Source organism: Brassica napus, chromosome A7 (assembly GCF_020379485.1).
Source record: "Brassica napus cultivar Da-Ae chromosome A7, Da-Ae, whole genome shotgun sequence".
NCBI classification, from domain to species: Eukaryota; Viridiplantae; Streptophyta; class Magnoliopsida; order Brassicales; family Brassicaceae; genus Brassica; species Brassica napus.
This window is the reverse complement of record NC_063440.1, coordinates 7,575,701-7,590,282: the sequence shown is the minus strand read 5'-3', so window position 1 is coordinate 7,590,282 and position 14,582 is coordinate 7,575,701. Positions and strand designations below refer to the sequence as shown.

Sequence of the window (14,582 nt, the reverse complement as noted above, 5' to 3'; positions counted from 1 at the left end):
TTTACGGGAATCAAGCCATTCGTAGTTCTTAGATTGCGAGTAAAAGTGGCCTTTGGGGCGCATTTACTCGATTCTTTTTTTTTGCGAGTAAAAGTGGCCTTTGGGGAGCATTTACTCGATTCTTTTTTTTTTTTTTTTTTTTTTTTTTGCGAGTAAAAGTGGCCTTTGGGGCGCATTTACTCGTTTCCTAGATTGCGAGTAAAAGTGGCCTTTGGGACCATTTACTCGGGTTGGTGTTTGCCTTGATTAAGGATGGAAGAGGCGGAGATGTTTGGAGTTCCAGGCTCTCGGTACTGCTTCGCCTGTTGAAGTCTCAGAGGCGGTATACTCCTGGCTTGATGACTTCGACTATCTTGTATGGTCCTTCCCAGTTGGCTCCGAGCTTGCCGGCTCTCCACTCCTTAGTGTTTTCGAAGACCTTTCTTAAGACAAGGTTGCCCATTTCGAGAGGGCGCAACTTGACCTTTTTGTTGTAATAGCTCTCGATTTGATGTTGGTAATTCTGGATACGGAGTAACGCTTGGTCGCGCTTTTCCTCGATGTCGTCGACGGCGTCGAGGAGCATGTCGCGGTTGAGTTCGGCGTTCTGTGGCATTCGCGATCGGTGCAGACTCGTCACGTTCACTTCTGCGGGAGCCATTGCCTCGACGCCGTAGGCCATTGAGAAGGGTGTAGTCTTTGTCGCTCCGCGAGGAGTGGTTCTGTGGGACCACAGGACACCATCTAGTTCGTCTGCCCAGCAACCTTTCTTTAAGTCGAGTCGTTTCTTCAGACCGTCTATGATGGTCTTGTTCGTCGATTCGGCTTGACCATTACTTTGCGGGTTTCTCAGCGTCGACATGTTGAGTCGGATGCGCCATCTGTCGCAGAAGCCCTTGAAATGATGCGAGATGAATTGCGAACCGTTGTCCGTGATTATCTCGTATGGGAGCCCGTATCGGCAGATTATGTTTTTCCAGACGAAGTTTTGTACCTCCTTGTCGGTTATGCTGGCATAGGCTTCGGCTTCAACCCATTTTGTGAAGTAATCGGTGAGGACCAGGATGAACTTTTTTGCCGAGATGCCGGCATCGGACCAATGATGTCCATTCCCCATCGCATAAATGGGTATGGAGCAGTCAAGGTGTGGAGAAACTCCGTTGGGCTGTGTATGGTTTTGGCGTGGCGCTGGCACTTATCGCATTTGCGCGCGTATGTCTCGCAGTCGGCGTTCATGGTTGGCCAGTAGAATCCGAGGTTTTTAACTTTTAGTGCGAGAGCTCGCCCGCCTGAATGGTTGTCGGCTGCTCCTTCGTGTGTTTCGGCCATGACGAGTCTCGTTTCTTCGCCGGCGATACATTTGAGTAGTACCTTTGTTGCAGTCCATCGGTGTAGTTCCCCATCCATGACGATGTAGTGTGTGCTGCGTCGTTTCAGTCGCCGGGCGTCCCATTTCTCGACGGGCAGTAAACCTTCCGCGAGGTAATCGATGAGTTCCTTGCGCCAATCTGTTGGGTGATCATCTTGCGAGGGAGACTCCGCTTCGTCGATGTCCATTGCGTCGTTGATCGCTGCTATTATCGCTTCCTGTTCTGCCTTCGTGTCGATGCTTGGTTTCTCGATTTTGTGGATCGGGATTGTCCTTTTGACTTGGTCGTGTAGCTTGCTCCCCAGAGCGGCGAGGGCGTCGGCACAAACATTTTCTCCGCGAGGAACCTTCGTGAGTTCGAAGAACTCGAAGTCTCGCGTAAGGTCCTGGACGAGTTTGAGGTAGGCGTCCATCCTTTCATTGCGGACGTCGTAATCACCGAGGTATTGGCTTACGACGAGTTGAGAGTCGCAGTAAGCGCTGATTCGTTTGGCTTTCACCGCCTTGGCGAGACGGAGCCCCGCAATGAGGGATTCGTACTCGGCTTCGTTGTTTGATGCCGCGAAACCGAAACTGAATGACTGCCGAATGAGTTCTCCTGTTGGTGATTGCAATTGCACTCCTGCTCCTGATCCTTTACTCGTGGATGAACCGTCGACGTGGAGGATCCAGTTTACACTTGGTAGGATGAGGTCTTGCTCCAGCTCTGGCGTCAACTCGATCAAGAAGTCGGCAAGGACTTGTGACTTTGCTGCTGTGCGATTCTTGTATACGATGTCATGTTCGCTCAGCTCCATCGCCCATTTGGTCAACCGCCCCGATTGGTTAGTATTTTGCATAACCGTTCTGAGTGGTTGGTTGGACAGTACTTCGATCGTGTGCGACTGGAAGTAGGGTCGCAGTTTTCTTGCCGAGGTGACGACAGCTAGGGCCATTTTTTCGAGTGTTGGATATCTCGTCTCAGGCTCCGTCATTCTTTTACTTGTGTAAAAGATTGGTTTCTGTTCTCCCCTATCTTCTCGAATCAATACGCTGCTGATGGCGGAGGATGTGACGGCGATGTAGAGAGATAGTGTGTCGCCGGCTTCTGGCTTCGATAGCACGGGTGGGGTCGTGAGATAATGCTTGAGTTGGTTGAATGCCTCTTCGCATTTTTCATCCCAGACGAACCTCTTGTTTCCCCTTAGTAGCTCGTAGAAGGGAAGACACTTGTCGGTCGATCGCGAGATGAACCTGTTGAGAGCTGCAATGCGTCCCGTTAGTCGCTGCACTTCGCGGCTGTTTTTCGGGCTTGGAAGGTCGAGAATCGCCGAGATCTGCTTGGGGTTAGCTTCGATTCCTCGCTGAGTGACGATGTAGCCGAGGAATTCCCCAGAGGTGACACCGAAGGTACATTTGGCCGGGTTGAGTTTCATCCCATAGTCGTTCAAGATCTTGAAGCAGTCGCGTAAGTTATTTAGGTGGTCGTCGGCCTTGAGCGATTTGACCAACATATCATCGATGTACACTTCCATGGTGTTGCCAAGCTGATCAGCGAACATTCGGTTAACGAGTCGCTGATAAGTCGCACCAGCGTTTTTTAGCCCGAAGGGCATCACCTTGTAGCAATAAGTCCCTCTGTCGGTGATGAATGATGTCTTCTCGCGATCATCGGCATGCATCAAGATCTGGTTGTAGCCCGAGAAAGCGTCCATGAAGGTTAGGAGTTCGTTACCAGCGGTTGATTCGACGAGACGATCGATGTGAGGGAGTGGGTAACTATCCTTTGGGCATGCCTTGTTGAGGTCCGTGAAATCGACGCATATGCGCCATTTGCCGTTCTTCTTCTTGACGACGACCGGGTTGGCTAACCATTCAGGGTATCGAACTTCGGTAATAAAACCCGCGTCGAGGAGCCGGTCGACTTCGTCGTTCACTGCCTTGGATCTTTCTGGACCGAGTTTGCGTCGCTTCTGTCGGATGGGTTTGAAAGTCGGGTCGACGTGCAGTTCATGGGAGGTAACTGCGGGGTCGATCCCTTTCATGTCGGAGGTCTTCCAGGCGAACGTTGAAGCGTTGTCTTTGATGAAAGAGATGATCTTTGAACATATGTCGTCGGACAGGTAGACGCCAACTCGGATGATTTTCGTTGGGTCGGATTCATCGATTGCGACTTCGCGAACTTCCTCCTTCTGGGGGTATATCTTGCTGAGTGGTTTACTGACGGAGTTGACGAGGGAAGCCTGTTGCTGCATCTTTACGGTTGCAATCAGCAGTTCTCTCGCGGCTTGTTGATCTCCCCGAATCGTCTGTGTTTTTCCATCTTTGCCGGGAAACTTGACGCATTGATGGTACGTCGAGGGAACGGCTTTCATGGAATGCAACCATGGTGTTCCGAGGATGGCATTGTAGGGTGCTTTGGCTCGGATGACGGAGAACTTGACGGTACGGGTTATACCACCTGCGTATACTGGAAGACGAATTGTTCCGATCATTTGCTCCGAGGCCCCGTTGAAGCCAGTGAGCGTGCGAGAGGAAGGCTTCATATCTCTCAAATCGACTCCCATTTTGTCGAGTGTGTCGCGAAAGATGAGATCGACTGAGCTGCCGGTGTCGATAAGGACTTTTGCGACTAGGCATTCTCCGATGTCGAGGTCGACGAGGAGAGGATCGTTGTGTGGCGTATGGACGCCCTTGGTATCCAGTGCCGAAAAAGTGATCTGGTGATCATTTTCGACTGGAGGCGGCCAGTTCTTGGAGGTGGTGGCTTGTCGTTTGTAGTCTTTGACAGCTCGAACTGAGTCGCCGCAAGGAGGTGATCCTCCCATGATTACGCTAATGTGCGGATTGCGGGTAGCTCGCATTGATTCGAGTTGCTTCCTTAAGTCATCGGTTGTGTTCTCTAATTGAAGAGTTTCTACGGGCTTTTTCTTTTTTGATTCGAGACGTCGTCGCAGATCAAACCCTTTTGAACGGTTGAGTTGGATTCGCAGGTCATCGGCCTTTGAATTGAGCTGGTCGCGAAGGTCGCCGTTTTGACCTATTCTCCTGGCGCTGGATTTTGAGATGGTCGCGCGGAGGTCGGCGCTTCCTACGTGTTCGTTCGTAGCGTTCTTTCGCTTCAATAGGGTGCACAGATCTTCGTCTGTTGTCGGGGAAGTGAGAGATTGCTCGACTTTGCTGTTCAGTTTGTCGCGTAAATCTGGTTGCATTGTCGAGGAGTCGTCGTCAGAGGAGTCACAAGGGTGAGAGAGTATGACTTCCACTCGTCACCGGCGACGCGGATGTTTGTCTTCGGATGAATCGTTGGCGGGGCCGACGTTGTTGACAGGAGTGCGCTCAGGGCTCGCTCTTTCCTCGCTGGGGGCCGTGTTCTTCTGAGACTTCTGTGCCTTCTTCTCCTTGTTCTTACTCCAACTTTTGGTGTTTTTCGGTGTCGCTGGAGAAGTGGGCATTTGAATTGTCCCGTTAGTGATCCCGTCGAAAAATTGCCCGATGAGGACTTTGCACTCTTTCGTATCATGGGAATCCCTTTTGTGGTAGAGGCACCATTTCTTTGGCTCCTCGGAGTTTGAACTCGTTGGTTCGGACGACTTTGATTGCTTCGAGGCGGAGTCTCGATCCCAGTGGTTCCAGGCTTTCTCTCGCGTGACGGCTGCTGTTTTTGGCGATTCCTCGTCGTCGACCGAGCTAACGTAGCCTCGCTTCTGAGTGGTGTTCCCACCGGATGAGTGCTGGCGGGGCTCAGGGCGGGTGTCGTTTGTTCGGGCGGGTCGCTGCTTCGCTGCTGCTTCTTTTGCAAACTTTGCTCTTGTGTCTTCTTCCATGCGGATGAAGTTGTTCGAGCGAGCGATGGCGTCAGACACAGATTTCGTCGGGTATCGGTAAAGATCCTGACGGAACGTGGAGTCAACGTGCAAAGTGTTCATCAGAGACTCGACAGCGATAGGATCAGGAATATCAACTTTCGAGACGATAGCCTTGAATTTCTCCATGAAGTCGCGGAGGCTTTGGCCGCTGGTATGAGTGAGGTTCCACAAGTCGGACACAGTCGTTTCTTGGTTGGTGAACATGATATAATTCTTCAGGAAGGCCGTCGAGAGGTCGTGGAAACAATCGACGGAGTTTTCTCTGAGGCCTGTGAACCAAGTAAGGGCCGGTCCTTCTAGGGTTTCGACAAAGAGTTGGCAAAAGCCGGCGTCTTTGTCTTCGTCGGTCAGATTTGCGCGTCGCATCGCTATGTTGAAGGACGTGACATGAGTAGAAGGGTCGGAGAGACCCTTGAAGGTTGGAAGACGAAGTTTCTCCATCTTCTGGAGCCGTACGCCGGTGACCCTTTGCGTGAAGGGTGTGCGAAGAGATTCCGCGAGTACGTGCTCGATTTGGGGCGCCGAGGTCGTCACCTGGTGGATCTTTGAGTTGATGTCGAGGACCGACTGTTTCAACGCGGCTAGCTCGCTTGCGGTGTCTGCGTTGATGTCGTTACCGGCGCTCTGGTTGTTGTTATCCTGCGCAGGTGCTACGTTGGTGGTTCGTTCAGTGGCGAACAGGTGTCGACGGTACTGCGCCGTTGAAGCTTCGGCGTTTGCTGCGATAGGGGCGAGTATTTTTGCTATCGCTGTGATTTGGTCGACCGCCGCCTTCTGCGCCGCTTCTTGCAGGGCGAGGCGTGCCAAGATGGTTTCCATGGACGCAGGAGGGGGTAGCGGAGTTACTGGTGTAGGCGTAGGTGTTACCTCGGGAGCCGGCATCACCTCGAGAGCTTCGCGCTCCTCGCCTGACGAAGAACTGTCGTTGCTGACAACCATAGTACTAACGTTACTTTGCTAAAAAGGCCCCACGGTGGGCGCCAACTGTTTGATCGAAAAACGGTAGTAAAGAAGACGTGGGTTTAACAAAGACGTTTTATTATGATCGGAAGAGACAATCAGTCGGATACAAGAGAGGTAAGAAAGTGCGACAGAGAAGAAGCCGGTAACTCGGGGAGCTACCGGAAAAGTACAAACAACGGCAAGATGGAGCAAAGGTGAAAACCGTAATCTAGCCGCCAAGTGTTAGTCAGATGATTTCGGATCCTCTTCTCGTTCCCCTTCCTTCTCCTTATATAGTCCTCTGATGTGTCGTTCTTGACCTAATTTAGGTCGTCTTCGTGGGCCTTCCTTATTGGGCCGAGAGGCCCGCGTTCATCCGAGCGGTCGCCGAGCTGGGTGCCTCTTAGTCGAAGTCGCTCGGCTCGAGATACTGTAGAAGCGAGCCGAGAGACTGACCTTTTAAGCCGACTATCCAAGCCATCACTTTCCCTGGTCCGGGCCGGGCCTTTTATTCCTTGGGCCTTGTGGGATGATTAAATCCATCCCCTACAATGCTAATGGCGCAACAATTTTGTCAATATCCTCCAAAGATGAAGATTCACCTTGTCCTAAAGGTGAAATATTGGATACTTTTTTTTTAGCTACTTGATTAATTGGTTCCCTTGAGATTTCAAATAGTATTATTACATTAAATTTCATGTGTTGTTTTCTGTCTGATCGTTTGGTGAAGGAATGAAAAGTGAAACAAATAATACTGTTACTGCTGCATCCACTATATGTAGTACGGTCTCATTGAGACCATGAGGTATTCCAGTATTGCTTCACTTTTACTCACTCTCTCTAATAATTTTGCTTTTACCAAATTTGTGATCCCCAGTGACTAATTGGAGAGAGATAAAAAGGAATGGTGGAGACAAGTCCTCTTAAGATACCTCTCGGTTAGTAAAAAGTAAGATTTAAGGACAAAGAGATCGAAAAAAGAAGAACCATTATGGGTCCATTTAGAAGAAGTAGAAAAGAAAAAGTGAAGAGACAAAATAGCTAATAATGAGCTGCACTTGAGTACCCATGATGTTTTTCCCATATGCAACCACTAAGAGTCTAATCTCTTTAGTTAGTTACTTGTATGAACTAGCCAGCTCCGTGATTGAAGGTGTCTTAGGATAAGATTATTGGTGTTGTTGTAGTACACTCATGACAGCAATTAGGACAGTTGAACACATTTTTTTTGTTGTAAAACTCTAGATTAGTTCTTAGCTAGGTTCTCCTGCAGTGATGATCTAGACTTATTACAATTCACAAAACTGTCAAAGTCAAAACATGAGCTAGACTATCACAATTCTCAAAATGATTTTGGCCACCTTCCCTGTAGACAATTGCACAAACTTTTGTATTGTTTTGATAAAACCGTTAATGCGTTTTTTTTTTGTCAAGGTCAGGAACATATAGACTAAGCAAAAGAAATGGGTGAGGGTGGTGGTTACTGAATTGACCCAACGGGTGAAAAGAAAGGTAACTTTCAAAAGTAGCTTTCTTTTTCTTGTCTATGTTTCTCTCACTCTCTCATGTCCTTCTTATATTCACACCACTCTTTCCTTCCAAATCCTCACTTAAATCTTCTGCAAAAGAACAAAAAAAAAACTTGGCTAAGCTTCTTTGTCGCCATTGACAAACAATGTCTGAATTTGCCTTGTCATCATCTCCAGAAGAGAATCAAAACATGAAGATTATTGGTTTTTCTTCACTACTTCTCTCTGACTTTCAACTCTTTTGTTCTTTTATAATCTCTCACCCTTTCTATTTTTCTTACGTACTCTTCTTCTCACCTTACTTGTTCAAGATTCTATCTTTTCTCTCACCACTCTTCGTCACCACCACACTTTTGCTTCTCGCTTTACTCAGTACTCTGCATCTTCACGACACTTTTCCCGACTCTGAATCACTCGAAACCCAACCAGGCTTCCTCGTTTCCTTTTGTAGTAAGCTCGGTAGTGTCTTGGAACCCAAGTTTGATGTCAACAATGAGGATGTTAACGAACTGGAAGCGTATAAGATGGTCGTTGAGGCTTGCTCGATGGAATGTGCGTCCGAGGATGAGAGTATGGAGGTAACCTTTGTTGACAAATTCTGTAGCCATGAAGTCAGCATCACCGTGTCGAAATCTCTGACCGATGAGAAACAAGTTGAGATCCAACCGCTGAAGTTGGAGAATCAGATGGACTTGGAGAAAGAAGAGAAGTGTGAAGAGGAACTCGTAGAAGAACAGAAAGTCAAGCTAGAAACTGACGTTGTCATCGATAACGGAGAAGGGCAGTTTTGGAAAGAACCGACAAAAGAAGAATCCAAGGCTCAAAAAGTAGATCTTGTCGGAGATTGTAATGATCTCCCAAGACTGAGCGACTTTCTCGGAGAAGAGAAGAAAAACAAAGTGAATGATCAGAAAGAAGAAGAAGAAGATGTTTCTCTTAAGAGCTTTGGGTCAATGAGGAAAGAGAAAGAGTGGAGGAGAACATTGGCATGCAAGCTGTTCGAGGAACGACACAACGCTGACGTAGGACAAGGGATGGATCAGCTTTGGGAGACTTACGAGACCGAAACAGAGAAGAAGCAAACCGAAGGAGAGAAGAAGAAGGAGAAGAAGATGAAGACCAAGAAGTCGATGACGATGATGAAGACGAAGAGTATAGAGAAGAAGGAAGTAGCAGTGGAAGAGGAAGACGATGATGATGTGATTGATCAGCAGCAACTGTGCTGCTTACAGGCACTGAAGTTCTCAACAGGGAAGATGCATTTGGGAATTGCGAGGCCTAACCTTGTGAAGCTATCTAAGGCTTTCAAAGGATTGGGAAGGTTTTACAATGCCAACAAGCATCCCAAGAAAGGATGAAGGACCAAGTTACAAACTTTGTATTAATGTTGACCTTTATATTATAAGTAGTCCGAGATAGTTGTGCTTTTGTAGTTTCCATAGTTTTTGGCAAGCATGTAATTTGTATGCATAAGTTTCTTCATCTCATTTCTGAGTCTTAGCACATTATTAATTTGTTACACGGATAAAAGACTCAGACGATGGAAGGATCATGGATCCATGTTATCTCAAATCTTCGTATTTTTATATTTTATATTTCTACAGAGGTTTTGTACGAAAAAAATTTAAATGGAATAGTAGATTAATTAATAGTTTACATTTTGGTCTTTTTCTCTCGTATATAAATACTCTTTAAACAATTCAGTCCATTCATCCATACAAACTTCAGATAAGTTATGACCAGTTTTGATAATCATCATCCTAGCTGTCAATAACAATTTAGAAAGATTTTCTCCACAACTTTCATAAATTGGCTGATTAGCTGCGTCTAGCATTTTATAGAACTTTTTCACATCAAAGTTAGGTTCTTCTACATTTTCTACTCATGCAGTAACTACTGAGGTTGTTTCACGAAATGCATTTGTAACCATGTCATGCAACCTATCATGATCTACAATATGATCCTCGTGAGGGTGATTACTTTCAAGATGCAAATGATCACTCGGTTCTTCCCTATTACATTTCTACTATCACCCTCTCCATGATGAAACCAAATGTAGTAATGTGAAGATAAATCCTCTATTTACTATATGTTTCTAAACCGTTTCACTGCGAGCAAACTTGGTATTTTTGCACTTAAGACATAGACATAACATTTTACCCGTTTCATGCGTGAGAGGTGTGTTTCCAGCCTGGTACATAAATATCTCTGCCCCGTTGAGAAATTCGTTTCTCACAATTCCCGCAAAATCTTTATGTGCATACACCCAACTCCGGACCTCATAGATATTGCCACCACTAGATATTTTTTTGAATTTTTTGTGTGTGTGTTTATGCATCTTTAGAATGGGAGAGGAGTGCATATTTATAGGAAATTTTTGAATTTGGTAAGTGGGAATGTTACAACGAATTTACTACATCATATAATTTACTTTAACTTAACAACTATATTGCCACCATTTTCACCAACCATACATACAAACGTTTATCACATGTACAACAACAACCTTCTGTTTTACTCGTAATGTAGTAGTCAATTAGATCCTAACTTGTTGATGTAATTTAGTCGTAAATCGTAATGTAACAACTACTTTAAGACGACATTTAAAAATCATTGCAAATCGTCGTAAATTTGTCGTAACCTTACGACAAAATGTTGTTGTATGTTGATTTTTTATATGGACGTAATGGCAACGTAAATTTGTCGTAAAATTACGTCCATACTTTTTTAGTCGTAATGTGTAGTCGTTTTTGGCGCATTTTCTTGTAGTGCGCTATTTTGCGGTTTTTCAAAAACTCGATTTCCAGTTTGGCGAGAAACCCTAATTTTATGGTTTTGGCATAAAATGTTATTTTATCGTTTTGATAGATAAATGTGACTTAATGGTTGTTTTCCGATTTTTGAGAAAAAACATGTCTCCATCCAACCTTACGATTTGTGGTTGAATCTTCTTTACCCCAGAAGATCTGATGCATCATCATCCTAGAGGCTCCAACGAGTACTTTCCATATTTGAGCTATTTCTTTATCTACTTATTTTCTTATTGTTTGTGTTTAGTGTTACTCAGTGCTTTTAAAACCGGACCGATCCGGTGGTTGAACCGGGTTCGACCATGAACTAGTTGAATAGCCGGATTGGGTCTAATAATTAGTTCGATCATGAACCGATCACGTAGTCGCATTAGATTTTAGAGTTATTAAACTAACAAAAATCATTAAACTATCAAAAATCTTTAAACCATCCATATAAACATTAAACTAGTTTTATAATGTTTTATGTTTTAAATTCATTTATATTTTTAATTAAGTATCATATTTACTGACATTACTTTTAAATTTATACACTAAAAAAATATTAATCCAGGTTTGACCCTACAAACCATATTGAACCATGACCCAAAAGTTATTCAGTTCAACTTCCGTCCCAGTTTTAAAAATACTAGTTTTATTGTAAAGATTAGGATTTCTAAAAGTTCTATATATATATTTTTACTTTTAGGTTTGTAAGAAAGACTTTAAGAATTAATAAACTCATTTTTGCGTTTTTGAGAGAAATTTGATTTGCTTCATTTTTTTGGAAAAAAACTTGAATAAGATTCAATTAAATTCATCTTTTTTCAAGTTGTAGTAATTTATCTGAAATCTTTAAATTAAGTTGAATTTTTGTTCTTATCCGCCACCACTTGCTAAACTCACCTCTACACATACTATAAGATCGTAACTTATGCACTATTACATTTTTATTTTTATACTTTCATTTCTCTATTATCTATTTTTATATTTCCATGAAAAATATTTTGAGAGTAATTTTTAATAAATTTTATTTTATAAAATCATATGAAAATACTTTTACACTGACAATAACTATATGATATTTTTTACTTTTCAATTTCTAAATTTTTAATATGTTTTACTTTTATATCTATGTTGTATCTTTATTTACAAAAAAAAAGAAAATAGTTTTATGGTTTCTAGCCCTTGTTTTTGATTATATCCCGTATCCATCTCCACTCGTTTTCGATCTTCACACAATTAAGTTTTTTTTTCTTTTATTTGAATTAAATAGAGTATTCTTGTCCCACATAACTGATCCAGACTAATCATGTATTACCATGTGTCGATTTCATGTTCTTGACGATACCGAAATATTAATTTTTCAGTGGCCAGAATTCGAATTCTACTGATTTTACCACATTGGGCTTTTGCTTTCAAGTTAGTCACCATCAGACCATAAATTCCGGTTCACACTTTAGTTCAAAAAACAATTACATTAACATTAAAATAATTGCTTAAATAGATTGTTTTTATGAAAAGTAATCTTTTTTTTTGAGCAACCTATGAAAAGTCTAATCAAAGTTTAGATCTGGTATGAAAACACTTACAGTGTGAATGAATATAGAAGTCCATATCTAAAACTATTTTTGATCTGACTGTCATACTTCAATTAAGATTTTAAAAAGTTAAAAAAAAAATGGTTACCGACATTTTGTTTTTACTTAAGACAATCTCTTTTTTTTTTTTTTTTTTTTTTTTCTGAAACACGCTTAAGACAATCATTTCAGATGTTCAGAGAGACTCCATTAATAGCAGCTATAACTGAATGAAACTCCACTGACCCTGCAAAAATGGCTACTCACCACCGACTTTTACGCGGCGGCGGATCTCCGGCGATTAGCGTCTCCGGCATCAGATTCAGACTCACAGCTTTGGCTGCCACTATCGCACTTTCCTTCTTCACTCTCTCGTTTCTCTTCACTTCCGAGTCTAATCACTCACCTGATCTCCATCTTCCCGTAAGTTCTCAATCCCTGAATCTCATCAGACACTCGAATGGAGTCGGATCCATCAGAAGATCCATATTGGATATCAAATCGGATCCGCTGAAGCCACGCCTCCTCCAGATCCGGAAACAAGCTGACGACCACCGGTCGTTAGCGCTAGCCTACGCCTCTTACGCTCGGAAGCTCAAGCTCGAGAATTCGAAACTCGTGAGGAACTTCGCGGATCTCTCAAGAAACTACACGGATCTCATCAGCAAACCAACGTACCGAGCTCTCTACGATTCCGACGGATCTTCGATCGAAGAATCCACGCTTCGACAGTTCGAGAAAGAAGTTAAAGAGCGGATCAAAATGACTCGCCAAGTGATCGCTGAAGCCAAAGAGTCTTTCGATAACCAGCTCAAGATCCAGAAGCTCAAAGACACGATCTTCGCCGTTAACGAACAGTTAACGAGTGCTAAGAAGCAAGGAGCGTTCTCGAGCTTGATCGCTGCGAAATCGATTCCGAAGGGGTTGCATTGTCTTGCGATGAGGTTGATGGAAGAGAGGATCGCTCATCCAGAGAAGTACACTGATGAAGGGAAAGCGAGAGCAGCTGAGCTCGAGGATCCGAGTCTTTACCATTACGCTATCTTTTCGGATAACGTGATTGCAGCTTCGGTGGTGGTGAACTCCGCTGTGAAGAATGCTAAGGAGCCGTGGAAGCATGTCTTCCACGTTGTGACGGATAAGATGAATCTCGGGGCGATGCAGGTTATGTTTAAGCTTAAGGAGTATAAAGGAGCTCATGTAGAAGTGAAAGCTGTCGAGGACTATACTTTTTTGAACTCTTCGTATGTGCCTGTCTTGAAGCAGCTTGAGTCTGCGAATCTGCAGAAGTTCTATTTCGAGAATAAGCTTGAGAATGCGACTAAGGATACGACTAATATGAAGTTTAGGAACCCGAAGTATTTGTCTATATTGAATCACTTGAGATTCTATTTGCCTGAGATGTACCCGAAGCTGCATAGGATACTGTTTTTGGACGATGATGTGGTTGTGCAGAAGGATTTGACGGGGCTTTGGGAGATTGATATGGATGGGAAAGTGAATGGAGCTGTAGAGACTTGTTTTGGTTCGTTCCATCGGTATGCTCAGTACATGAACTTCTCTCATCCTTTGATCAAGGAGAAGTTTAATCCGAAAGCATGCGCGTGGGCTTATGGAATGAACTTCTTTGATCTTGATGCTTGGAGAAGAGAGAAGTGCACAGAAGAATATCACTACTGGCAAAATCTGGTAACCTTTTGTGATATTTTTTTACAACAGTGTGTTTCGTTGTGTTATTGTGTTTTGACTTTTGTTGTGTGTTTGTCTGAACTGCAGAATGAGAACAGGACTTTATGGAAACTGGGAACGTTGCCACCGGGGCTGATCACGTTTTACTCGACCACAAAGCCGCTGGACAAAACATGGCATGTGCTTGGGCTGGGTTACAATCCGAGTATTAGTATGGAGGAGATCCGTAACGCTGCAGTGGTACACTTCAACGGTAATATGAAACCATGGCTAGATATTGCTATGAACCAGTTCAGACCGCTTTGGACCAAGCACGTCGACCACGACTTGGAGTTTGTTCAGGCTTGCAATTTCGGGCTCTGAACTATGAATTATTTTCTTTATCAACAGAATCTTATATCAAATGTTGTTACTTCAGCTATGTGAGGTTTTAACATGTGTTATTTATATATTTTTTGGGAATTAGAATAATGTATTTTGTTCATAGCTGCCGTAATTCTAAATATATTATGGGGTACTACTACTACTACATTATGCAATTTTATCCCCTTTGGATTTGAATTGCGAGAATAATCACTGCCTAGCTAATTCAGGAGTTAAGAGAAAAGCAATGCTTTGTAAAACAGAAAAGAACCCGGCATCGTCTGATTTTTTTGTGAATCTTAGTTTTGATATCAAACTATGTTACTGGTACTGGTGGTTTTGGTCAGGTTTTACCGGTTCAAAACTCAAAATGGTTAAGAGAATTTTTAAACGTTGCTAGACGAACAAGTGGAGAAGTGCCGAAACTTTATCTGCCACTTAGAATTTGTAACTCCAATTAACAAAACGGGGGATGCAGAGAAAAGAGAATAATA

The 14,582-nt window shown here is 43.7% G+C and overlaps 2 protein-coding genes across 2 annotated transcripts; both read left to right on the top strand.

Annotated features, from left to right (window-relative positions):
- The first annotated feature begins 7,719 nt into the window (after nt 1-7,719).
- LOC106431012 (cilia- and flagella-associated protein 251) lies at nt 7,720-9,154 on the top strand. The gene has a single exon (XM_013871810.3). It carries the CDS (start codon nt 7,814-7,816, stop codon nt 9,023-9,025), a length of 1,212 nt encoding a protein of 403 aa, XP_013727264.1. The 5' UTR covers nt 7,720-7,813; the 3' UTR covers nt 9,026-9,154.
- Nucleotides 9,155-12,106: 2,952 nt separating this feature from the next.
- Nucleotides 12,107-14,209, top strand: LOC106431033 (galacturonosyltransferase 8-like). The gene is made up of 2 exons (XM_013871826.3): nt 12,107-13,725; nt 13,813-14,209. The coding sequence occupies exons 1-2, from the start codon at nt 12,292-12,294 to the stop codon at nt 14,086-14,088; spliced, it is 1,710 nt and encodes a 569-aa protein (XP_013727280.1). The 5' UTR covers nt 12,107-12,291; the 3' UTR covers nt 14,089-14,209.
- Nucleotides 14,210-14,582: the final 373 nt, after the last annotated feature.

Excerpts from the sequence above, each read along its gene's own strand:
- LOC106431012 (XM_013871810.3), top strand. The coding sequence starts at position 7,814 with ATGTCTGAATTTGCCTTGTCATCATCTCCAGAAGAGAATCAAAACATG.
- LOC106431033 (XM_013871826.3), top strand. The coding sequence starts at position 12,292 with ATGGCTACTCACCACCGACTTTTACGCGGCGGCGGATCTCCGGCGATT. Across the intron at positions 13,726-13,812 it reads ATCACTACTGGCAAAATCTG|AATGAGAACAGGACTTTATG; the intron begins GTAACCTTTTGT and ends TCTGAACTGCAG.